This window comes from Haliotis rubra, unplaced genomic scaffold, assembly GCF_003918875.1.
Source record: "Haliotis rubra isolate DU_JTF1 unplaced genomic scaffold, ASM391887v1 Scf93, whole genome shotgun sequence".
NCBI classification, from domain to species: Eukaryota; Metazoa; Mollusca; class Gastropoda; order Lepetellida; family Haliotidae; genus Haliotis; species Haliotis rubra.
The window spans coordinates 2,007,162-2,034,173 of NW_025767668.1; the positions used below are offsets into that span (position 1 = coordinate 2,007,162).

General features: G+C 38.1%; 2 protein-coding genes and 1 long non-coding RNA gene across 5 annotated transcripts in view; 2 read left to right on the top strand and 1 right to left on the bottom strand.

The window, feature by feature from the left end:
• The window catches only part of LOC124264545, a 35,542-nt gene extending 24,504 nt beyond the window's left edge, over nt 1-11,038 (top strand). For both annotated transcript variants that reach the window (XM_046699290.1, XM_046699292.1), the window contains one exon: nt 10,490-11,038. In XM_046699290.1, coding sequence (XP_046555246.1) covers nt 10,490-10,865 — 376 coding nt within the window. In that variant the 3' untranslated portion in view covers nt 10,866-11,038. The remainder of the gene's footprint in view (nt 1-10,489) is intronic.
• On the bottom strand, nt 1,631-26,712 carry LOC124264546 (intraflagellar transport-associated protein-like). 2 transcript variants are annotated; one of them, XM_046699294.1, is made up of 6 exons: nt 26,388-26,712; nt 25,082-25,244; nt 23,614-23,688; nt 22,753-22,849; nt 21,466-21,770; nt 1,631-1,779 (listed from the first exon to the last, which is right to left on the bottom strand). In XM_046699294.1, the coding sequence occupies exons 3-6, from the start codon at nt 23,656-23,658 to the stop codon at nt 1,654-1,656; spliced, it is 573 nt and encodes a 190-aa protein (XP_046555250.1). In that variant the 5' UTR covers nt 23,659-23,688; nt 25,082-25,244; nt 26,388-26,712; the 3' UTR covers nt 1,631-1,653. The 2 variants fall into 2 exon arrangements, with proteins under 2 accessions (XP_046555250.1, XP_046555249.1); XM_046699293.1 differs by lacking the exon at nt 1,631-1,779 and adding an exon at nt 18,758-18,993.
• Nucleotides 16,008-16,429, top strand: LOC124264547. Its single transcript, XR_006895165.1, has 2 exons — nt 16,008-16,041; nt 16,099-16,429. It is a non-coding gene; the product is annotated as an uncharacterized LOC124264547 (long non-coding RNA).
• Nucleotides 26,713-27,012: the final 300 nt, after the last annotated feature.

The window sequence follows — 27,012 nt, forward strand, 5'->3', positions numbered from 1 at the left end:
GCTCCTGTTCTGTTAATTATAGAATGTCTTTTGACGTCAGCTGATCATGTGGTTATGTACTGAGGGGAAGAAAAAATTAGGGATCACATGAAAGCACAAGTATTCCTATATTATTTTCCAGGTTTCTTCACAAGCTATACCATACAATGCTTTCCCTCAGTATATATTGGAACTACTAAATATAAGATATAAATTTATTGATATTTATTTAAGTTATGTTGACAGTTATATATCTGAATGATCTTCATCTTCAATGTCAGCTAAACATGGACAGGTGGGTCAACGTGTGTGCTGGAAATACTTCCTGATACAAATCCATTTAGACTGAATACAAGGAGAAAGAGAATGATGGCAGGCTTTGTCATGTGATCAGGGCACTTCTCATGAAGTCACCAGTAGGGTGAACACTATTCGCGCACTAAGTCACTGGCGATTTTGCTTTGAAGTTTCTAGTCCAATATGGATTAGCGGATTAGTCAGTTGGTCACTGAAATGAGAGGCGCTAATGAGCTGAACTAGTGTTCAGTTCAAGTCAAAGCAGCTAATGAGCTGAACTGGTGTTCACTTCAAGTCATTGTAAATTAATTGACATTTATTAGTGAACTCTGTTCAACAATTTTATGACAAATATAAATAGAGGTCCCGGACCACTTTCGTCACTAAGTCCTACCATGGCAAATGCACAGCTACATGTCAAGTTCATCCCAACTTTGAGAGGCGGCAGACATCTTTGTTCGGGTGGTTTCATGTACAGAGTCAACAAAGGAAACGTGATGAAACCTTAGTATGGAAGTGTACGACCAAGGATTGCCATATAACAGTGACGATGTATGTAACATCAATGTACATGTGCAAATAAAACAGTTTTGCCATTTCCCCTAGTTCCAATTGTCTGTCGGTCCTAATCCGGATTAGTAAATTTAGTCTGACTATGTCCCGTAATTGCAATAAATGGCTATTTAGCGAAATTGCATGCTGAAGTCACCCAGTAGGGTTTAAGCGTTTCTCCAAGCTGGTGACTTCATGAGAATAAACCAAATCACAGTGGTGCTGACCCATTGTCTAAATGGGGACCTTGGTTTTAATGGGTGTTTTGTTTTGGCCAGCTAGAAACTTAGTTCTAAGGCATTTCAGCAAGGTGTACCCCCACTGTGCCACTTTTCTTAAAACAACAAAATGCAGTCATCCATAGAACAATAGGGGGATTATTATAGTCTGTTTCAAGGTAAAATCTGGTGACACCTTGACCACAAGTCTGAACAAATTGGTGAACACTAACAAATATCCCACTTTTGATTCATCATCATGGCTAATGCTCAAGTTGACGTTCAGTACATTGATAATGAACAGGGTGGACAGAATATGATTTATAGCAACTGTAAGTTAAGGGTTAAGAACCGAAAGAATAATAGTGTGTACTGGAGATGCTGTGTCAAAGACTGGCGAGCGACACTGAATATGACTGAAGGACTCATCATGCTATATAAGGACAGATCATGTGATGCATGTGAGCTGATCCTGAACACAAGACAAACATTAACTATGAATGAAACATATTTTTATTTAGGATGTATACATGCTTTTTCTGTTTTACATGAATATTTACACACTTATTGCAAATTTTCGTCAGCCTTAGACATCAGCTGGGTTTTACTATCTGTGGGTATGAAAGATTGTAGATGTTGCCATTCCTGAGGTGTAAACTTGGGAGTCAGTTTCACATTGTCGTAGTCGAAGTCCTCGTCCAGACAGAAGGGCTTCCACTTGGTCTGAACACACCTGCCAAACATGCCCATTCAGACATTAATTACAATGTATATTTTGCCGAAAATCAACCACAATTGTTTTCTGGTAATGAAGATAAAAACATAAAAACTGGCTTGGAAGCGCTGTAAATCTGCATATCATATTTATGCTGCAAAGTGTACACATTGGATTGTTGGATAGCAGATTTTCTCCATAAATGCAAAACCATAATAAACTCAATTCTTCACAAAAGTACTTAAAAGAATAATTTCTCTGACTGCTTATTTAATTAATATTGAAATAACATGTACTAAAATACAAAACCAGTGACCTCATTCAGTTCAATAATCTAAGGCAAGCTGCATCCACTTTATCATCAGCCAATCAGAGAAAGAGTAGTCTGATAGTATGCATGTTTTTTTTAAAGAAAATGTAAACACAGAAAATGCTTGTTTATTCAAATACCACAAAACCTTTCATCATGTTCCTATGTTTATTGTAAACACACCCTGTTTTAAAACTCCACATGTTGCCAGTTCAGAACAATCACTGCTGTTGTTTCTCACAAACTGTAGGACTGTAGTAATTATTGAAAACATCTGATCATGGCTACCATGGTTACCGAATGACAAATGAAGCATGAATCAGGATATGGTGTTACTTCATTAAATGAAAAAACGAGGCAATACTAAGAATACAAGAAACAGTTTTACAGCCTTCCTGCATCTAGTTGTTTACTGACACAGAAAAACATAAAAAATACAGACAAGATGCAGCAGTCTAAGTAAACTTAGGCTCAGAATTATTCGATCAGTATGCAGTGTAACGAATAATACTGAGCCTAAGTTTACTTTGACTTTGAACAAAAAGAAGTCAATGAGCTTGTTTAAAGGGAAGTTTTATGTCGATGTCAGACTGAATCAAGAGAGTCTACTCATTTCTGTTGCAGAGATTTGGTCTGGCAACAGAGCAACAACCACTAACAGGCAAGCCGACTAACTTGATCGAGTGTTCAGGCTCGCTAACTTTCGGGTTATGCATGTCATTGTATCCCAATTGTATTGATGCTCATGACACCTATCACTGGATTGTCTGGTCAGACTCAATTATTTACAGACCACACTTATATTGCTGGAATATTGCTGAGTGCGGTATTTAACAATAAACAGACAACCTGCATGGTGCTGACATGCTATCACTGGTGGACGAACTGGGAGGAAGGAAGAGCAGTGTCCATTTCGTTTAACTCCAGTATGTTGCTAAATGTCATACACTAACAACATGTGTATACAAGGATAAGAAACTCTTACAGAACACATATCTGTGTCAAGAGACAGGCGTAATTCCTGCTTCAGACACAACATTCAATTATTCGACTAATTTAAAGTATCTATCTAACCGACAAGTAATGTTGATCTGTCATCTTGCTTTACAGTAATGAAAGAGCAATGTTACCAAACTTAAGTTAGATCACAGGCAAGGTATGCTGCACAGCGTCATGACATCGACCCATTATTATATAACTCAAAAGTGTACTTTTACGGACATAAAGTACAGTAATAGTAATAGTAATAGTCCTTATATATGGCTCATATCCAGGCACATTGCCTGCTCACAGCCTTCACGTACATAATTATTCCCGGTAATAGGACACTTCTGTACTTTCCAATACTTTTCAACTCCCATGCTGCCTGTTAAGAGCAATGAACTTAACACTCACATTGCCAGCTCATCCTCATGGGTACCCATTTTACAGCTGGGTGAACTGAGACAATGTGGATCTAAGTATCTTGTCCAAGGATACTACGCAAATGTGCCCACCTTGGGACCCAAACCAAGGTGCCTTTGGTCTTTCAGTGAAGCATCCTAGAATCCCTGACATATACACTGAGTCTAGTGAAACCCATCTTGAATCCCAAAGAACCCATCAGAAAAAACCCTGAATGATTAAGATCATCAAATGTAAAATCAGTGAGTGAGTGAGTTAGGGTTTTCACGCGGCTTTTAGCAATATCCCAGTAATATCACAGCAGGGAACACCAGAAATGGGCTTCACACATTGTACCCATGCGTTATATTGAACACTTGTGTTCCGCATGACAAGCTTAAAGCTTTAACCACTAGGCTACCCCACCACCCCAAATGTAAAATGACAGAAAAACGAAATAATGCAGGTACCTGATCCTCGGACTGCGGTGTGTGTCCTCACTGCTGGTTTTTCAGTCGTGGCTAAGTCAAGACTTGTAACCTGAAGCAGTTCTAACTCTGTAAGAGCGTTCTCGGAGGAACCTCAACCTCTCCAGGGTTAAGGTGAGCAGCAACATCATCATCATCATCATAATCATCAACACAGTCCGCATCATAGCCTGCTGGTCCACTAACATACTCAGGTCACACTCTGTAGCTTGCTCTGTTGCATGGGGCAACTGCTGTTCTTTATCAAAGAGAAACTCTTCCTTGGGCTGAGTTATCTCCCCTTCAGTGACAGATTTACCTCGGAGTGTTACACAGAAGAATTTCAGATATTAACCATGCCATCAGCAGGGATTTACATGGAGTCCTGTATTTGTTGGTCCCTGGGGCATATACTTAATTTTCAGGGGTCCTGGACAACAAAATGAGGGTCCCAGACACTTAAAATATTATTATTAATACTGTTGTTGTATTGTGTATCATGATCATAACATTGTTACAGTAATTAAATAATGCCATAACCCAGCTAGTAGCAGACTCAGTGGTAACTTATTGTCACTTTATTGGAGTTTTACAAAAGTATTTGGACTTTTTCAAGCGTCCTGTGAATGGCAGCTAATAAATTTTGTTGCATCCATTGTCAAATTTTATGATATTATGGGGCCTTGGGATTTCGCGTCCTGTTAATCCCTCATCAGTGACCAAGTTCCTCCAATAAAATAATCTATAAGATAAGACACAGTTGACGAATATTTCACAACTGATTTATTCAATACAAATCTCTCAACATTTACAATAGCTTTGGAAGAATTCATAGCAGTATGGGAAATAGTTTGATTGGCATTTGTTGATAAAGGCAAGATATAAGGATGACAACTTCTTAATTCTACTATGATGTGATGTTTAGGTATAGATCATTACACTTTGTCAAACAAGCGAGTGAAAGGCGAGAGTTGGATTTTACACCGTTTTTAGCAATATTCCAGCAATAACAGTAGGGGACACCAGAAATGGGCTTCACACATTGTACCCGATGTGGGGAATCGAACCAGACCTCAAGAGTGAAGTAAGACAGAACAGTACAGACTTATAAACATTTAACATAGTTGTTGTTAATCCCTCTCATGCATACCCTTATGATGTTTTGTTAACCCTAGTAGATGTATATATAAGTGTGAGCTGTGCTCGAGTATTTCATTTCATAAATCTATTTTTCACCTCGATGTATTCTTTATGCATGGCTTCAAAACAAGGCATTTCCCTTGATAATCTATCAATGAATATGGCAGGGGTGATCATATGAATATATCCCATTTACCTGTCTCAGAAAAAAGCTTGCACTGTATCCTCCACCTGATAAATCATCATCATCATCGCCATCACTACCAGCATCATCAACAAAGTTGTCAAACTGCAATATAACATTTCACAAACCTATCTCTTTGAACAAAACATGAGCACAAGAGTTTTTCACATAGTGATAAAAACTTTCTCTTTGACATGTAAATTAATAGAAGATTCACAAATAATGAGAAACTGATCACATGGTATACACAATTACGAAACACTGATGTGATGATACTCTTATGTACCAGTGAGAATCCTACATCAACAGATATGTAGCTGGAGCTCCACAGAGTATCAGTTGACATAAATATCTTAAACCCTTCATACCCTACATTAAAACTAGACAAACTGGAATCACTGGGCTGTGAATTTGGGAATTGTAATAATAAAACTGAATATTGCAGAGTTAAGTTACTGCACCAAATGTTCATTACAATATCACTTCTAGAAACTGAGAAAACCCTAAGCCTAACACTTAATACTATTTCATGATTTTGTTTGTCCGTTGTTTAGTGCCACACTCAGCAGTATTCCAGCACCTTGTCCATAAGTAATTGAGTTCAGACCAGACAATTCAGTGATTGACACCATGAGCACGGATCTACACAATTTGGTTGCAATGACATGTGTCAACCAAGTGATTATGTCTGAGCACCTGATCCTGTTATTCGCTCTTATGACAAGCATGGGTTGCTGAAGATAAATTCTAACCCGGATCTTCACAGGTATACTGATATAAATGTATGACTAGGTAAATACATCATGTAGTTCAAATGCAATTATCAGATTAGCTTATCACATCATGCAATACTGAAGAGAATACATACTTTTCTCTGTGGACGGCTGCCTCGGTGAACGGCTCCATCAGTCATCGTGCCAGACTTGGTTCCTTCATCCAGAGTCTGCAACAAAGCAGTGTCATCACATCACAAAATCTACAGTGTAAATCTTGCATTGACTTTTAGGAAACCTATGAATGTATTGTTTCTTGAAAAATTTAATTTCACGAAATTTGAATGTGATCTTTTACTGTCTACAGAACTATACATCAATCAAGCAATTGCAGAGAGAATTTAACAGTTTAACAATTTAATAGGGCAATATTTTTGTGTGTAGTAAGTTTGTATTAACGTGCCAGTAGGGGTAATTCAATTATGTCATTGCTTATCAAGTACAATGTTTGCATATGGTTGCGGTCTGTAAATAATCAAGTTTGAACCAGACAATCCAGTGATTAACATGGATATAGATATATTCTACAGTATTATAAACATGTTTTAAGCTAGTCCAGATATAATAGCTTCCAACCTCCAACTGTAACAGGGAGGCATAATACACTGTACTGTAATAGACTCTGTTTATATTGCTTTCTAAGATGCCTAGCCGGTTAGAACAATCGAAAAAAAATACATTATCAGACAATAAAGGTACAGTTTTTGATGGACGTAACAATTGAATGACATTATCCGTCACTTGCGCCATTCTAGTGTGCCCCTCGTGAATTGAACCATTTTACATTACGTCACAATGTAAGCTGGCGTCCACGCGATGCATGTCAGTTGTCATCGCCTATAAATGCGACCTCCTACAGTAAACTACGCCCGTTGCATCCAGCGTCCTCGTGCTTTAACTATAATAGTTCAGGGCAAAAGTGTGTTTTATTACACACTATACATGGTGGTAGAAGCCGGGCGTATTTCTTAAATACCAGTAGTTGAAGAGGAATACCATTTAATTGTCAATGTTTAAAAATGCATAAGATAGAATGTTTTCCACCTTACCTATATATTGGTAGTCCATGTAAAGATGGTCTTGTTAGACTTGTGTCATCTAAGGATGATGTTTTGATAAAGTATTGCTACTTTTTTTTTCTTTAGAAGGGGTATGTTATGCCTGTACATTGTGCAAAAATGGTTCCATAGCTTTCAGAGGCAATAATGTATGATTGTAGTATGGGTTGTTGTGTTGCAGGATGTTGTAGTGTGACATGCTGTGCTGACAGATGTAGTATGGGTTGTGTTGTAGGAAGTTGTAGTGACATGTTGTGTTGACACAGATGTTTTAGCATGGGTTGTTGTGTTGCAGGATGTTGTAGCTTGACATGTTGTGCTGGACATATTGCAGTATGGGTTGTGTTGCAGGATGTTGTAGTGTGATGCTGTATGATGCTGTAGTGTGACATGTTGTGTTGTAGGATGTTGTAGCATGGGCTTGCTGTGTTGCAGGATGTGCTGTAGTGCATGGCTTGTAGTTGGTGGGATGTTGTAGTGTGACATGTGTTGACAGATACTGTGGTATGGGTTGTTGTGTTGTAGGATGTTATACCACTTCCACCCGCGCAACATGAAGATGTATCGGTGCCTGACACCAGGATGCAGCCATCATGCCTGGTGTGGCTGACAAGTAAGTACATAAACATGAGCATGAATAAGCGTTGTGCTACCAGGACCATGGGGTTCGACTTCATTAAGGGTACAATGTGTGGAGCCCATATCTGGTGTCCCTGCCGCGATATTGCTGAATAATATTGCTAGTGGCGTGAAACTAAATTCACTCACTCACTGGGCTTGTGCCAATTCTGAAACCGACTATAGTCTGTTTTCAGTGAAAACGCACCGATTTAAATCACTTAAACAAAAGTAAATCAAATAAAGTGGAAATGAGACGAACTTATATTTCTGTTTCGCCAAATCAAAACATACAAATCCCCAGAATTTTATTCAACTTAGATGGTGTTGTTTAACAAACCATCATAGTTTCCAAATCACTATTATTGGTTTGTATTACAAGGTGTTTAGTATTGGAACAGTAAAAACAAAATGCATGTGCGTACGTGATGAGCGTAAGTAACTTAGACCAACCCTGCTTTTCAGTGTTTCATTTAATGTAAACCCTCTCTGTTTAACACAAACCAATCATAGCGATTTTTGAAACTATGATCATTTGTTCAACAACTTTTTATCCCAAGTTGAATAAAAATTCTGAGATTTAAATGTTCAGCTGACAAGGTAAAATTTATGAGGATTCGCAATCGCAATCGCACGCTTTCACTGCAAACAGACTATAGATGCAATGCTTCTCACTTGTACTAAGACAAGAGCAGCTTAGGGCAGCCCTAACCAATCTGCCACTAGGAAGAAAATTGGTTTTGCCTAGGGATTTGGATCACTCTGTGACACTTTTCAGAAACCATGTGGGTCTTTGGATCACAGGGATGTTTTATCATGTATCTGTTGATAACCCTGGTGTTGTTTTGACACATTAACTAATCATGTCAAGGTCAAGCTTAAGGTCATATATTCTGGTCATACTACAAAAGGATATTCTGAGGTTGATGAAATTGTTACATGTTCCTAACAAAGAGATCCTGAAAGGTCATGAGTAATCGCCATGAAAGTTCAAGGTCACAGTAAAGGTCACTTTTAAAGTATGTTGGCTAAAACTTTGTGAAGATGACATACGTAGTGGAACAGCAGCTTATATCCTGGTGAATTACCATGATGTTTGACTAGTTATGAAGAGTTTCATGGTGATCGTACTGAAGTATAATAGACCATTATTATGAAGTGAATATTTTCATTACCACAATGAATTCCACCTGGATGTTTATGTTTTACAGATAATGTGGTGTTACAGTGAATTAGTGCTTCGCGTTAGAGGTGTTCAGGGTTTATTCTCTGATATTTTCTTTTTGAACATGGGTACAGCAGGATTAAGAAATGTTATTGATGTTCCTTCTGTTCTTGATCATATTTACATTTTGTGTGAAGCATGCAAGTATGGACGGAAAGAATGTTCAGTGAACTGAATTATAACTTTCAGTACATTAAAGCTGATACATTCCAGTGGACCGGGATAGGCATACTGTACATTAATATGATGTCATCCCCAGCCGTGCCGGGCCGGGTGGGGTAGCCTAGTGGTTAAAGCGTTAGCCTGGTCTTCTTCATGCCAAAGACCCGGTTCAATCCCCACATGGGTACAATGTGAAGCCCATTTCTGGTGTCCCCCGGCCAGACATAATATTGCTGTAAAAGTGACGTGAAACTCACTCACTCACTCAGTTGCAAGTCTTAGGTGACATGACTGAAAAGACTTGTACATGATGTTACCTGATCTGTTAACCATTCTAAACAACATGTCTGTTAGCCATATTTTGTATCTTATGCAACAACAAAACCAAAAATTGTCTGGTGAATGTAAACAATTCCCTTGGAAAATAATTGACAACATCCTCACACAAGCTTTTCCCATGAGTGACCAAGGGACATAACTCATGCTGACCTCTGCACCAAAGTCCAGACATTAGATTTAAAGCCCAGAAAAAACCATTATATCCAGACTTCATAATGCTAAATGTGTTAGTAACAGTTGTCCCATTAATAATGGCAATGGTTTTGTGTATTCCAGAGCAGAGTGAGTTGTATGAAGCCTGTTATCCCATTAATAAAAGTTGGCAATGGTTTGATTGTATTAAAGGCAGAGTGAGTTGTACTGAAGCCCGATATCCAATTAATAATGGCAGTGGTTTTGTGTATTCAGGGCAGAGAGAGTTGTATGAAGCCTGATATTGCATTAATAATGGCAATGGTTTAGTGTATTCAGAACAATGGAAAAATACATTATCGATATCCCATTAATAATGGTATAGTTTTTGATGACGCAACAATTGTATGAAGCCCGTCCTCGTAATAATGGCAAATGGTTAACTGTAATCAGTTCAGGCAAAAGTGTGTTTTATTATGGCAATGGTTTTGTGGTTCAGCATAGAGTATGAAGCCTGTATATCTAATTAATAATGGCAATGGTTTTGTGTATTCAGCGCAGAGTGAGTTGTACGACGTCTGTTATACCATTAATATTGGCAGTGGTTTTGTGTATTCCAGAGCCGAGAGAGTTGTATAAAGCCTGATATCCCATAATCAGTGGCAATGGTTTTGTGTATTCAGAGCAGAGAGAGTTGTACGACGCCTGATATGGCATTAATAATGGCAATGGTTTTGTGTATTCAGAGCAGAGTGAGTTGTACGACGCCTGATATCCCATAATCAGTGGCAATGGTTTTGTGTATTCAGAGCAGAGTGAGTTGTATGACGCCTGATATCCCATAATCAGTGACAATGGTTTTGTGTATTCCAGAGCAGAGAGAGTTGTACGATGCCTGATATCCCATTAATAATGGCAATGGTTTTGTGTATTCCAGAGCAGAGAGAGTTGTACGACGCCTGTGGCAGGAAGTATTTGGAGGATTACGACTTGTCACTGGAATATTCATCATTTTCATCGTAGAAGCGCTGAAATTTGTCTTCCACCATGTGGTTCAGCCTATCATCATTGGTCTACTGACTGGTGTTGGGGACTCCTTACTGAAGCCACTGTTCTCTCTCACCTTCAGCCTCATCCTCCAACCAATCATTGTGTTCTTCTGGAACATCTTGACAGGTGTACGCCACCTGTCACAACCTGTGATCGACATTCTTCATGGAGTGCTAACGCCAATTGCAATGGTTTTACGCTCATTCCGTCTTTTTGACGTCACGTATCAAAATTCATTGAATCGACCCATTCGTAATGTGTAAAGGCAGCATTGACTGTACATTGTATTTGTCTCAAACAGAATGTACCGAATGCATTTTAATCTGGGTTTTGTTTGTATAGCAATACATCAAAAGAAATACTGACATGCAAGTATTAGGTACTTAATTTATTCGCGATGAACGATTTTATGTTCAAATTATGTGCATAATTATTTGCTTGTTATATTTGTTCAAATCCACTCTTAAATGTCCTCCAGCAATGCAATTTATATTAAAATATGTCTGTGGTTATATCAGTGTCGTACAATGGTTCTACTTTTAATAGATGCTACTCTCCCAAACAGGTGACAGAATCATTAAAGGGGATCTAGACATTGTGAAATTAGCTGTCCTAGCTAATCAGCTGATTTTTGTCGTTTTTGTTTTATTTGTTTTTAATCGTTTTTAACACAAATGGCTTATTTATAAACTGATATTATTTTGCATTATATAGATCTTCTTCTTGTTTGTCAAATGGCTACAGCAACAATAATATCCTGAAACAGCTGATTTGTTTCTCACAATTGTTTCAAGCTGTGATAAAGATGTTTGTTATATAAGGGAAAAAATGAGTTTGTACTGTTACCTGATGCATATATTTTTGACTGTCATATTGAGACATCACAAATTGATGTCTGACAATGCCGTCCATTTTACTGATTCATGTTTATGCTGCTTCAAAGTAGTGTTACAAAGTTTGGCAATAACCTGACCGGATCACTGCAGGATCTAGCATTACCTTAAACTATCGCAACACGGGGGGGTGGGTAACCTAGTGGTTAACGCGTCCACTTGTCACACCGAAGACTTAAGTTTGAGTCCCTGCATGAGTACAATGAAGACATCTTCTGGTGATTCTCGAGGAAAATTGGGTAAAATTCATCAGTTTGTTCACAACTGGGATTTATGAGTTATTTTTTTTAAATTCAGACCTATTCTATTTTTGCATTCACATTCACTAAAATAAAGAAAAACAAAGTATTCTTGTTGGGTTATGACTGATACAATGTTAAGTTGATGCAAGTGTCCTCTGTTGGTCATGTTGTCAATGATATACTTGTCATCTGTGCAAAATCCAAACATAGTTGTATCTATATTGACATGAATTGTGAATTTGGTGTTTCAAATTTAGTTATATTTACTGACATTTTCTGCAAACTTGATCCCACATATCAGCCTCTGAACATCTCTGGGCGGTGGGGTAGCCTAGTGGTTAAAGTGGTCGCTCATCATGCTGAAGGCCTGGGTTCGATTCCCCACATGGGCACAATGTGTGAAGCCCATTTCTGGTGTCCCTCGCCGTGATATTGCTGGAATATTGCTAAAAGCGGTGTAAAACTAGACACACTCACTTATTCTGAAATGATGTAGACAAATCCCACCGTAGGTTGCATCCCAATGTTCTGTTCCACCAGTCACAAATGTAACGCCAAACATCACTTTGAGATATGTGTCCAGGGCGTTTCCAAAATAATGAGGACATTTTGTAAGTGATTTGTTATTTCATTTTGATGTTTATAATCATAATTTGTAAATGATTTAATTTATTTGTCTCAAGTTGTTTTATTAATGTTATTTCATTACATGCATATTGAAATTGTTGATATTTAAGATCCCCAATCCTTTTAAGTAATTTCAGTACTTTATTATGCTCATGTTAAAACTGTTGTGTTTGGCAATATGTTAATGCATAATGTGTTAAATGAGAATATTTGCTCATTTTATTATTTTACATTGTTTGCGATTGTTTTTAATCTATCTGTCTGACGCATGGTATATGCATGATATGCAAAGTTTGTTTGGAATATTACCATCTGTGTAATCAGTAACTCAGTAAACATAAAACTACTGTGGGTATATATTGCAGTAGCTTTGATATGCAAGTACGCTCAAAGCACTATCATTATTACCACAGTCATTGATCCAGTGTGCACTCAGTACTATTCTCAACTCCCAGGGGAGTATACAAGTTGCCCAAAGGGAGACAGAAGTTTCACGGGTACAAGACTATATCATCCTATGGATAGGTTCGTATTAAGTAATGACTACCCTTTATCTCTGTATGGTATAAATTGTTGCCTGCTTCTCCACCTCAACCTGTCAGAATTTATATATACTCCACAAAATTATTTAAGGATCATGCCATGGCAGATTAACCATAGGAATGATTACATCCAAAGTGTCCCTTAGTATCTCTTGAGTAATATATAACAGTGTGACAATCCCAGTTATGTCTCAGTCACTGACTAGTTGTCAAAAGTTTTAAGCCTGTTGGGTGAAAAAGCAGAATCTCTAACTTGGGACACATGTTTCTCTGGTTTTATCCTTTACAGATATTGGCTAAATCATTTGGATCATTTGAAAATAATATTATCAGTGTAGCTCAATATTATATTAAATTGGGAATAAAGTTGTTTGGTTGGGTCAGGTTTATGTAAACACTGTATAAAGTGCATGTATTCACCTTTGGTGGTCACATACAATGTAATTGCAATTATTATTTTAAAAAGTCATTAGTTACTTTAATTTTTTTGTGTTTTTTTATTGCTTTTAGTATTTTTTGATACTTTGAAAGCATCAGGAATATTTCATTCATTTTATGATTTTGGTGTTTCTTTTGGTTCCTTTTGGTCAAACTTGAAAATTATGGAATTTTGCCTATCATGGTAGTGTTAGATTTATTTAAAATTCTGGTAGATACATGTATATTTAAATCAAATAGTTCCAAATCTTGTCAAGAACTACAAACATACAGCAAGTCAAATACATGAAAAGGTGCAAGCATCAATGATGTGCATATTGTTATGGAACACACACGTGCGTGCGCGCGCACGCACGCACGCACACGCACACACACACACACACATCCTGCATATTAAAAGTTCAAGTATATTTTACTTTTCGTAGCACATCATGTTTTGATATTTTTAAAAAGATCTAGTCATATCATAAGTAGTGCATCAACATGGCTAGATGAAGTATGATTTAAGTGTAGTTGCATGGTGTTTGGAAATTCATTACAAGTTCAGAGTCATTAAGATGATGTGTAGCAAGTATCGAATAGCTGTAAACCTGGCTGTGTACAATATACTGTCACACCTTGTCAACACAAGCCTAAACTAACGCTTAGTCCCTGAAATATATATAACTTTGACAGTAACAAATAAACCCATTTAAATTGAAAAGGAGCCCCAGTGAGTTGGGAGATTGATATCCAGGCTTGCTTCATTTAGGGCTTTAACACTACAGGGAGGGCTAGGGTGTAGGGGAAATAATGTGGTTCAGGGACTGTGAGACAGACTAACACAATCCATTTATTCTGTATAGTCAAACACTATTGTGTCAAACATTGAAGTGTCAAATGTACGTTTGTCTCAAAGTAAAAGGTTGGTCCCTGCGTATTCCTTTATTCCTTTGTGCATTTGTGTCCAAACTCCGATAATTGAATTATTTTGGTCCCTTCAACTCGAACACAGAGGTTTTTGACTGTATATAATTTAAGACGCAGTCAGGTCCTGGGCAAGATCCTCACTGGCAATATTTGTGCTTGTTATTTGTTTGCATTTTATAATTGTTCAAGGAAATAAGAGAAAATTAAATGGTCTCAGGTTTCAGCACACAGACAAAATAGACAAACTTCTTCATCAGACATTGTGGTTCAGGATAAGTAAAGTATAATTGTTTGGCGCTTCCTACCATGGAAATAAACAGTATTTTAAAGCATTTTAACATATTAGGTGTATATCTATGCAGATTACGTGATGTTGAATTTTTTTGTATATGTTGTTTATACCACATGATGTTTGTATATCTGACCATTGGCTTAGAAATTTATTTTTTCAGAGACTCGGGGACTACTGGAAAAGTGTTTTTGTAGTCCTTAGAGATTGTAGCTAATCTTAGGAGCACTATTGTAGCTTTGTGGCTAAAGTTGTAGCTCATCACGCTGAAAAACCGGGTTTGATGGGTACAATATGTGAAGTCCATTTCTGGTGTCCCCTTCTGTGATATTGCTGGAATATTGCTAAAAGTGGCATAAACATATACTTACTTTAGCTAGTATAATCACTTTTGACTCTTTTTCCATTTTCTCTCAGTTGTATTCAGTTTTATTAGCAAATATTGAAATATTTATTCGAGTTTATAGCAAAATTGAGAATTGGTGACAGGGAGGACTGCTGTCTACTGTTAACATTAATGTGCAACAACAGGAGCCATAGCATGTCCAGCAACATCTGCCTCCAAATTTTGAGTATCACTTTTGTTAGTATTTTAATGCTGGTGCACAAAGATGCTGGTTATATGAATCAGGAACATTAACTGTAAAATTATGAGTGAATCAAGTGGTTTATGGTATAACTGCAGTCTCTCCTGATTGTGGTTTCTATTTTATCAACAGTTATTGAAGAAGTGTTGTCAATAGAAACATATAAAAATGTTGAATATATTTCATTGTTTAAGATTGATGAGTTGCCTATCAAAGTGCGTGATATTTCTGTCGTACTGTTTCTCAATACGGCTATGATTGTTGTAAGCTTATCTTAAGTCATCAGAGTTATGACAGTGTGGCTTTGTTGAACAGCGCCCTGTTGACAAACTAGAAATGTTTGTAGAGGAATGAAGTGCACGGGTGAATTTGTATCATTTCCACTTGACAGGCTAGCCCGATGCCGGCAACATTCAAGTATTGCCTAGTGTAGACATACTAACTGGCCTGATGCCGGCAACAACCAAGTATTGCCTAGTGTAGACATACTAACTGAAGTTATACTGTAGTATACCCATTCACTTAAAAACTTCTTGTTACAAATGTTACGTAAGCTGAACAATGACTTTGGGTGTTTTCCCTTGCATCCCCCTCCCGGAACAACGAAGAACATAATACTTCCAAATTAGGACTTGGAAATGCCTTTCTGGTAACCCTGCCTGAAACTTCCTGTCCATCTTCCTGGATACCTGATGACACTTCAGGTCCATCAGGCCATCTCTCCAAGTTCAGGAGACATCAGGTCCATTTTTGCCGAGTCTTCAGGTCTACTTACCTTCAAGATCTCAGATCCATCAGTTCCTGAGACTTCAGGTTTATTTCCCAGGGTTCTACCTGAGACTTCAGGTTTATTTCCCAGGGTTCCACCTGACACTTACGGTTCATTTCCCAGGGTTCCACCTGAGACTTCAGGTTTATTTCCCAGGGTTCCACCTGACACTTCAGGTTTATTTCCCAGTGTTCCACCAGGTTTATTTCCCAGGGTTCCACCTGAGACTTCAGGTTAATTTCCCAGGGTTCCACCTGAGACTTCAGGTTTATTTCCCAGGGTTCCACCTGAGACTTCAGGTTTATTTCCCAGGGTTCCACCAGGTTTATTTCCCAGGGTTCCACCTGACACTTCAGGGTCATCCTGTCAAGTTCATGTGTTATGAGATTATGAGATCATTGTACTAAATATGACCCTCATGTTTGTTATATTGATTAGATATTCTCTTCCGTCCAATGTTTACAAACCTGTTTGTGCTTACTGTGACATTTCCATTGTATTTTTGTAAATAAACTACATATTATAATTTAACACAATGACATGTTTTTATTCATATTCCGACATGTCACAGACCAGGTGGAAAAAATGGGCAATTATATTTTCTTCATATTCTCCAGCATACCAATCACACCCACAATATTTGTTTGTTGTTTAACAGTGCATCCGGTAATTTTTTATATGGCAGTGATCTGTAAATAGACATGTATAGACCAGACAATCCAGTGATTGACACGAGCATTGATCCACACAGTTGAAATTAAATGACATGCATCAACCAAGTAAGCGAGCCTGACCTCACGATCCTGTTAGTTGCCTCTAAAACTGTGAGGGATGAAAATTTTCTGCGGATCCGCGGAATTCCGAGAATTTCATAAGGCCAAGGACCATTTTTGTCAATCGTCTAAATCCATATAATTTGGCCTCGATTTGGCCCCCGGCTAGTTTTCAGGTGGCCCCCGGCTAGTTTTCGGAGTTTTTCTCAAAACTTTATTCTCATCCCTGCTTACAACAAGCATGAGTTTCTAAAGACCAATTGTGAATGGAATCACTACGGTAATGCTTGATAAAGGTACTAGCATCTGTGTTGCAACAACACCAGTTGTAATCCCTAATTCAACTCAATCTTCAATGTGTTGGAATCTGAATGTTTCTATGGTATTTGGAGAAACTTCTGTTTTGAACATTTGGTTCTAATTGGTCTCGAACAGGAATTAAGGAAGTTAAAAATTGTCACATGTGCCACATATTTCAGCCATTTTGAGTCAAGGACTGAACCAGGGCAACTATCTACATAACAGAGATATTGAACGACCTCTGTGATGGATGTTCTAGCGTGTCAACACTGCTACATCAATACTTGCCTTTCTCATAATAACCTGGATCTATCTTGCAGTTGATGTGAAATAAAGTTTAATGTCACATTCAAGGTTTATTGCACTTATATAGGAATGTCCATGCATGAGTTACTGCTTGTACTGCTACAGACTAATGCCAGTTTGATAGTGCGAGCCCAATGAGACACGATGTTGGAGACACAGTCTCCTGACTCAGAACCAACCAGTCCTTGTTCAGTCCCTTCAGCGATGACAGCCAGGAATTTAATTATCGACTTTGGTTCTCAGAGCAAGCCGTTTCATTGCAGAATGAATCTGATAAAGATTATCTTTCAAATAGGAAGGCTTTACCTGGTAAAAGGTTTTCAAAATTGAATGCGAGGACAATATTTTCTCAAAATTGTAAATATCCGTCATGAATATATATATGAAACTTGTTCAATGAATCTAAAAAATATAATAGTTTAAAGAATGACAAACTATGAAAAGGAACTGGTTCAACACTAGACCTTTCAATGAACCAAATTTGATGAAGAAATATTGTATGGTTTTCAGAAATGCTACGAAATACATCTTGCATGGACAGATGTGTCGATAAAAGACTGGAAAACTGTAGAATGCGTGCTTTAGCTTGTCACAAATATTCCTGTTCTATTGGGCGGTGGTTTAGCCTAGTGGTTAAAGCGTCCGCTATCAAATCATGCACTGAAGACCCGGCTTGAATCCCCCACATGGGTACAATGTGTGAAGCCCATTTCAGGTGTCCCCGCCATGATAATGCTGGAAAATTGCTAAAGCTGGCGTAAAATCAAACTCACTCGCTCCTGTTCTGTTAATTATAGAATGTCTTTTGACGTCAGCTGATCATGTAGTTATATACTGAGGGGAAAAAATAAAGGGATCACATGAGAAGCACAAGTGTTCCTTTATTTTTTTTCCAGGTTTCTTCACAAGGGTTGTCATCGCATTGTGTGAAGGAACCTGGAAAAAAATAAAGGAACACTTGTGCTTTCATGTGATCCCTTATTTTTTCCCTCAGTATATATTGGAACTACTAAATATAAGATATAAATTTGTTGATATTTATATTAGTTATTTTGACAGTTATATATTTTAATTATCTTCATCTTCAATGTCAGCTAAACATGGACAGATGGGTCAACGTGTGTGCTGGAAATACTTCCTGATACAAATCCATTTAGACTGAATACAATGAGAAAGAGAATGATGGTAGGGTTAGTCATGTGATCTTTGCACACAGGGACTAATCACAGTGGTGCTGACCCATTGTCTAAATGGGGACCATGGTATTGTGGGTGTTTGGCCAATTGTTTTGTTTTGTCGCTAAAACTTAGTTCTAAGGCATTTCAGCACAAGGATCAAAGAAAAGTAAAGAAATGCTTAGCATGAGATAGGATAATTTTAAAAACATAACAATAAATATAGCCAAAGTGACACAGTGGTTGTCCATGCTAGATAAGGACAGATCATGTGAGATGATCCTGAACACAAGACAAACATTAACTATGAATGAAACATATTTTATTTAGGATGTATACATGATTTTTCTGTTTTTACATGAATATTTACACACTTATTGCAAATTTTCGTCAGCCTTAGACATCAGCTGGGTTTACTATCTGCGGGTATGAAAGATTGTAGATGTTGCCATTCCTGAGGTGTAAACTTGGGAGTCAGTTTCACATTGTCGTAGTCAAAGTCCTCGTCTAAACAGAAGGCCTCCACCTGGTCAGAACACACCTGCCAAAGTCAAACATGTTCATTCACTATGATTCAGACATTTAACACTATGTATATTTTAAACAAAATCAACTAAATTTCTGTTGTGTTTATTAAAATAAAAATCTAGCAATTTGCATGAACACTCTGTAAATCTGCATAACAGATATATGCAGTGTGCTCACAGGATTGTAGATTTACTCCATAAATGCAAAAATATAATGACCTCAATTTATATTTAAAAAATGCCTGAAAAATAACTTGTCGGACTGCTTATCTAATTGATGAAATAAAAACATGGACAAAACTACAAAACCATTGACATCATTCAGTGCTATAACCCAAGACAAGCTGCATCAACCAATCAGAAAAGAGTAGGGAGCGTTTGTTTGTTTAAGAAAACATAAACACAGGAAATTGCTTGGTTAGTCAATGGAAAACTACAAAACCTTTCATCATATTTTTAATGTAAACACACCCTGTTTTAAACATTCCAAATGTTGCCAGCTCTGAACAATCACTACTGTTGTTTCTCACAAACTGTAGGGCTTAGTAATAATTATTGAAAACATCTGATCATGGTTACCATGGTTACCGAATGACAAATGAAGCATGAATCAGCATATGGTGTTATTTCATCAAATGAAAAAAACGAGACAATACTAAGAAAACAAGAAACAATTTAACAGCCTTCCAGCTTCTAACAGCTGTTTACTGACTCAGAAAGACATAAAAATATAGCCAAGATGCAGCAGTCTAAGTAAACTTAGGCTCAGAATTATTCTATAAGTATAACGAATAATAGTGAGCCTAAGTTTACTTAGACTGAGACAAGAAGTCAATAAGCTTGTTTAAAGAAAAGTTTTATGTCGATGTCCGACTGAATCAAGAGAGTCTACTCATTTCAGTTGCAGAGATTTAGGCTGGCAACAGAGCAACAGCCACTAACAGGCAAGCCGACTAACTTGATCGAGTGTTCAGGCTCGCTGACTCGGGTTATGCATGTCATTGTATCCCAATTGTATTGATGCTCATGACACCTATCACTGGATTGTCTGGTCCAGACTCATTTGTTTAGAGACTGCCATCATATAGCTGGAATATTGCAGAGTGTGGCATTAAACAACAAACAAACAAAAACATGACATGACAACCTGCATGGCGCTGAAATGCTATCACTGGTGGACGAACTAGGAGGAGGAAGAGCAACAGTGTCCGTTTCGTTTGACTCCAGTATGTTGCTAAATGTCGTACACTAACAACTTGTGTATACAAGGATAAGAAACTCTTTACAGAACACTTATATCTGTGTCAAGAGACAGACGTAATTCCTGCTTCAGACACAACATTCAATTATTCGACTAATTTAAAGTATCTATCTCACCGACAAGTATTGTTGATCTGCCATCTTGCTTTACAGTAATGAAACAACAATGTTACCAAAAATAAGTCAGATCACAGGAGATGTATGCTGCACAGAGTCATGAGGTCGACCCATTATTATTTAACTCAAAAAGTGTACTTTACCAGAGTATAAAGTACATTATTACTCGCCCGTGGAAGATACTGCAGTGTGATATTTTTACGGCAATATTACACTAGTGTAATACCGCTAGACGTATGACGTCATACAGCTTGACTCGCGGAAAGCTGAGAGTCATCACACTACGTAGGCAGTTTCTATCAATTTATGTTGGAGAGTAATAAACAGAATACTAAACTCACTTCCGTGAAATACCATTTTTATTAAACTCGTGAAAGATTTAGTATCAAACTCGCTTTCGTTCATATGATATCAAATCATTAACTCGTTTAATAAAAATAGTATTACACGGAAGGTCGTTTAGTATCCACTTTGTAATAGTAATAGTCCGCTTATATGGCGCCCATATCCAGGCACATTGCCTTCTCACGGCGCTACGTACATTACTATCCCTGGTCATAGGACACTATCGTACTTTCCAATACTTTTTCAACTCCCTGGGGATCATACAGCAATGTTGCCTATTAGGCGCAATGAACTTAACACTCACATTGCCAGCAAATCCTCACGGGTACCCATTTTACAGCTGAGTGAACTGAGACAATGTGGATCTAAGTATCTTGTCCAAGGACACAACGCAAATGTGCCCACTTTGGGACCCAAACCTAGATGCCTTTGGTCTTTCAGGGAAGCATCTTAGAATCCCTGACATATAAACTGAGTCTAGTGAACCCCATCTTGAATCCCAAAGAACCCATCAGAAAAAACCCTGAATGATTAAGATCATCAAATGTAAAATCAGTGAGTGAGTGAGTTTTGGTATTACGCCGCTTTTAGCAATATTCCAGTAATATCACAGCAAAAGGGCACCAGAAATGGTTTTCACACATTGTACCCATGCGTTATATTGAACGCTTGTGTTCCGCATGACAAGCAAACGCTTTAACCACTAGGCTACCCAACCACCACCCCAAATGTAACATGACAGGAAAAGGAAAGAATGCAGTTACCTGATCCTCGGACTGCGGTGTGTTCTCACTGCTGGTTTTCCGAGTCGTGGCTAAGTCAAGACTTGTAACCTGAAGCAGTTCTAACTCTGTAGGAACATTCTCCGGAGGAACCTCGACCTCTCCAGGGTTAAGATGAGCAGCAACATCATCATCATCATCATCTACACAGTCCGCATCATACTGCTGGTCCACTAACATACTCAGGTCACACTCTGTAGCTTGCTGTGTTGCATGGGGCAACTGCTGTTCTTTTATCAAAAACTCTTCCTTGGGCTGAGTTATCTCCCCTTCAGTTACAGATTTACCTGAGTGTTACGCAGAAAGAATTTCAGATATTAACCATGCCATCAGCAGGGATTTACATGGAGTCCTGTATTTGTGGGTCCCTGGGGCATATACTTAATTTTCAGGGGTCCTGGACAACAAAATGAGGGTCCCAGACACTTAAAATATTATTATTAATACTGTTGTTGTATTGTGTATCATGATCATAACATTGTTACAGTAATTAAATAATACCATAACCCAGCTAGTAGCAGACTCAGTGATAACTTATTGTCACTTTATTGGAGTTTTTACAAAAAGTATTTGGACTTTTTCAGCGTCCCTGTGGACGCGCTAATAAATTTTGTTGCATCCATTGTCAAATTTTATGCGTATAGGACGCAGGATTTCGCGTCCTGTTAATCCCTGCATCAGTGACCAAGTTCCTCCAATAAAATAATCTATAAGATAAGACACAGTTGACGAATATTTCACAACTGATTTATTCAATACAAATCTCTCAACATTTACAATAGATTTGGAAGAATTAATAGCAGTATGGGAAACTGTTCGATTGGCATTTGTTGATAAAGGCAAGATATAAGGATGACTTAATTCTTCTTAATTCTACTATGACGTGATGTTTAGGTATAGATCATTACACTTTGTCAAGCAAGCGAGTGAGTGAGCGAGTTGGATTTTACACCGTTTTTAGCAATATTCCAGCACATTGTACCAATGTGGGGAATCGAACCCGGGCCTCAAGAGTGAAGTAAGACAGAACAGTACAGACTTATAAACATTTAACATAGTTGTTGTTAATCCCTCTCATGCATACCCTTATGATGTTTTTGTGAACCCTAGTAGATGTACATAAGTGTGAGCTGTGCTCGAGTATTTCATTCCATAAGTCTATAATTCACCTCGATGTATTCTTTATGCATGGCTTCAAAACAAGGCATTTCCCTTGATAATCTATCAATGAATATGGCAGGGGTGATCATATGAATATATCCCATTTACCTGTCTCAGAAAAGCTTGCACTGTATCCTCCACCTGATAAATCATCATCATCATCATCATCGCCATCACTACCAGCATCATCAACAAAGTTGTCAAACTGCAATATAACATTTCACAAACCTATCTCTTTGAACAAAACATGAGCACAAGAGTTTTTCACATAGTGATAAAAACTTTCTCTTTGACATGTAAATTAATAGAAGATTCACAAATAATGAGAAACTGATCACATGGTATACACAATTATTAGAAACACTGATGTGATGATACTGTTATGTACCAGTGAGAATCCTACATCAATAGATATGTAGCTGGAGATCCACAAATAACAGTTGTCCTAAATATCTTAAACCCTTCATACCCTACATTAAAACTAGACAAACTGAAATCACTGGGCTGTGAATTTGGTGTAATTATAAAACTGAATATTGCAAGTTAAGTTACTGCACCAAATGTTCATTACAATATCACTTCTAGAAACTGAAAAAAAAACAACCTAAGCCTAACACTTAATACTATTTCATGATTTTGTTTGTCCGTTGTTTAATGCCACACTCAGCAGTATTCCAGCACCTTGTCCATAAGTAATTGAGTTCGGACCAGACAATTCAGTGATTGACACCATGAGCACGGATCTACACAATTTGGTTGCAATGACATGTGTCAACCAAGTGAGTGTGTCTGAGCATTTGATCCTGTTAGTCGCCTCTTACGACATGCATGGGTTGCTGAAGATCAATTCTAACCCGGATCTTCACAGGTATACTATATAAATGTATGACTAGGTAAATACATCATGTAGTTCAAATGCAATTATCAGATTAGCTTATCACATCATGCAATACTGAAGAGGATAGATACTTTTCTCTGTGGACGGCTGCCACGGTGAACGGCTCCATCAGTCATCGTGCCAGACTTGGTTCCTTCATCTAGAGCCTGCAACAAAGCAGTGTCATCACATCACAAAATCTACAGTGTAAATCTTGCATTGACTCCCAGGAAACCTATGTATGTATTGTTTCTTAAAAATTTATTTTCAGGAAATTTGAATGTGATCTTTTTACTGTCTACAGAACTATACATCAATCAAGCAATTGCAGAGAATTTAACAGTTTAACAATTTAATAGGGCAATATTTTGTGTGTAGTAAGTTTGTATTAACGTGCCAGTAGGGGTAATTCAATTGTCATTGCTTATCAGTACAATGTTTGCATATGGTTGCGGTCTGTAAATAATCAAGTTTGAACCAGACAATCCAGTGATTAATATGGATATAGATATATTCTACAGTATTATAAACATGTTTTAAGCTAGTCCAGATATAATAGCTTCCAACCTCCAACTGTAACAGGGAGGCATAATACACTGTACTGTAATAGACTCTGTTTATATTGCTTTCTAAGATGCCTAGCGGTTAGAAGAATCGAAAAAAAAATACATTATCAGACAATAAAGGTACAGTTTTTTGATGACGTAACAATTGAATGACATTATCCCGTCACCGCACCATTCTAGTGTGCCCCCTCGTAATCGAACCATTTTACATTACGTCACAATGTAAGCGACGTCACGATGCATGTCAGTTGTCATCGCCTCATACGGCCTCCTACAGTAAACTACACCGTTGCATCCAGCGTCCTCGTGCTTTAACTATAATAGTTCAGGGCAAAGGTGTGTTTTATTACACTATACATGGTGGTAGAGCGAAGTGTATTTCTTAAATACCAGTAGTTGAAGAGGAATACCATTTAATTGTCAATGTTTAAAAAATGCATAAGATAGAATGTTTTCCACCTTACCTATATATTGGTAATCCGTGTAAAGATGGTCTTGTTAGACTTGTGTCATCTAAGGATGATGTTTTGATAAGTATTGCTACTTTTTCTTTAGAAGGGTATGTTATGCCTGTACATTGTGCAAAAATGGTTCCATAGCTTTCAGAGGCAATAATGTGTGATTATTAGTGGTTTTACCAGCATCAAACAAAATGTAAAATTATTCTGTAATGTGGGCCATGGCCTTGTATACTGAAATAAAACTGTCTGTCTGACATCAGGAGCATCAACTGCCACAGCAGGGATACAAAGACATGTGCCAACCAAGTCAGCAAGTCATTCGATCTTGTTAGTCGTCTCTTACAACAAGCATGGGTTGCTGAAGACCTATGACCACAGGGATCTTCACAGGTTTGATCCCTTGAGTATGAGTATACCAAGATTCTGAGTTAACTTTACTCTCCACCAACAAAGACATCTGAATGTAGTGGTGGATGTCAGATTCCAGACTCTGCTGGATGGCATCAGTTGATTACACTGTTTCTTCCTCTCACCTGTTCTTCTATACCATCATCATCTGTCTGTGTATCATGTCTGTGTGAAGGAGTTGCCTCGTTATCTCCTGTGCTGTGGAGAGACAGACAGGTTTCTCCTTACTGTTGACAACAGGAGAGACAGTTGCTTTATTTTTCTTGGATTCAGCTTCCAGTACATGATCTGCAATATATTGACATCATCATCACCACAGGTTTTCACTTCAAAAGTATGTTACATTATGTAGCGGCCATAAAATTTAGGAGTCCCGTGCTGGGACTCGAACCACGGACCTTCTGATCCGAAGTCGGACGCCTTGTCCACATGACCAAAGAGGTTAACCCCATCAGCAAGCTGACAAGGTAAGGATGTCATCTGTGGGATGACTCCACGCCCTGCTACATACTCCCCCATCAACAGAAGGCATAGTTGGGTACTGAGACTTATTTTGCTCAAATTTCATATGAACGTGCTTAGCCCCACGTTGGGCCCCAATGTAGCGGCCCTAAAATTTCCGAGTCCCGTGCTGGGATTCGAACCATGGACCTTCTGATCTGAAGTCGGACACCTTGTCCACATGACCAAAGAGGTTAGCCCCGTCAGCAAGCTGACAAGGTAAGGATGTCATCTGTGGGATGACACCACGCCCTGCTACAATTACATGAAAATCACTGTTTGGTATGGACATTAACCATACAGTGCTAGTCCAAGACTAGTTCCCAGATAGCATCCGGACGTTGGTTCCAACGTTGGCAATGTTGGCAAAACCATTGCCAACGTTAGGCTAACGTCTGAATGCTATCTGGGTTAAAGTCTCAAAAGGCTCAACCCAGATAGCATTCAGGCGTTATTCAACGTTGGCAATTGTTTTGCCAACATTGCCAACGTTGGGCCAACGTCCGAATGCTATCTGGGAAGGGGCTTGTTGTATGTATTATACTGGCTACTGTTCTGAAGTGAGCTGTGGACTAAATGGATTAGATTAGGTTTCTGGGAGTGGCATATTTTCAAATTCAGATCTGAATGTATTTAACACTGGCTTGGTGAAAGCAGTTGTATGAATAATGCCCTTCCAAACATGTCGATTTAGTCAACTGATGCAGCTGTTTACAGTGAAGTATCCAACTACCACCTATAATTCATCATTCATGCTGATTTACATACTTTATCACACTACTGCTTTGGACATATTGTCTTGACACAGGCTTGTAACTGTTTTGTTTTCGTTTTTTCATTACAAACCCATGTGTGACTATGTGTCTCTCTCACATTCAGTAATAATTTTAACAGACTGTTCCAAAACAATATTTAACTGGAAATAATTACCCATCGTGAGATAGGTGAACGATTTGACCAGCGATTCTGTGGTCTCTTGAGATTTGTTCACGAAGCCGTCAATCACCTGCCGAATCCCCTCGTCAATATTTTGATTGATTGCATTTTGTCGTTCAGGGCTTGGCTCATTCATATTCGGGCTTTATTTATTAGCCTTCTTTTTTCATACAGTTTTACACATCTGTCGGTGACAACACTTCTACGTATGCATTCAGATTTTACACATCTAAAACATGTGACCGAACGGATAAAGTAACATGCACTAAAAGTATAATTCTTGCTTGCCAGTTTTCAATGCGTCTTTGACGACGGGCGGAAGAAGGAATGTTCACCCGGAAGAGGTTAAAAAGTTGAATCCACGTACGGATCGGGATTAGGTTAACTTTCTTAGATTTTAATCAAGATTGTGTATTGCATTCAGACATCCGTATGCTGAGTTCTGTAGGGGCGGCGGGGAAGCCTACTCAGTTGTGGTTACATCGTTCCCTTGTCACGCCCAAGACCCGGGTTCGATTCCCCACATGGGTACAATCATATATTTATAAGCATGACTCTGATCTTATATATATAGGCATGACTATATATCTTACAAAATGTATGTATGATTCGCACTGAA

Coding starts and splice junctions, on each gene's coding strand:
- LOC124264546 (XM_046699293.1), bottom strand. CDS start 23,658: ATGACTGATGGAGCCGTTCACCGTGGCAGCCGTCCACAGAGAAAA. Junction 21,771..22,752: donor TGCAAGCTTTTCTGAGACAG/GTAAATGGGATA, acceptor CGTAACACTCAG/GTAAATCTGTAACTGAAGGG. Junction 18,994..21,465: donor CACCGCAGTCCGAGGATCAG/GTAACTGCATTC, acceptor TGACTTTGGCAG/GTGTGTTCTGACCAGGTGGA.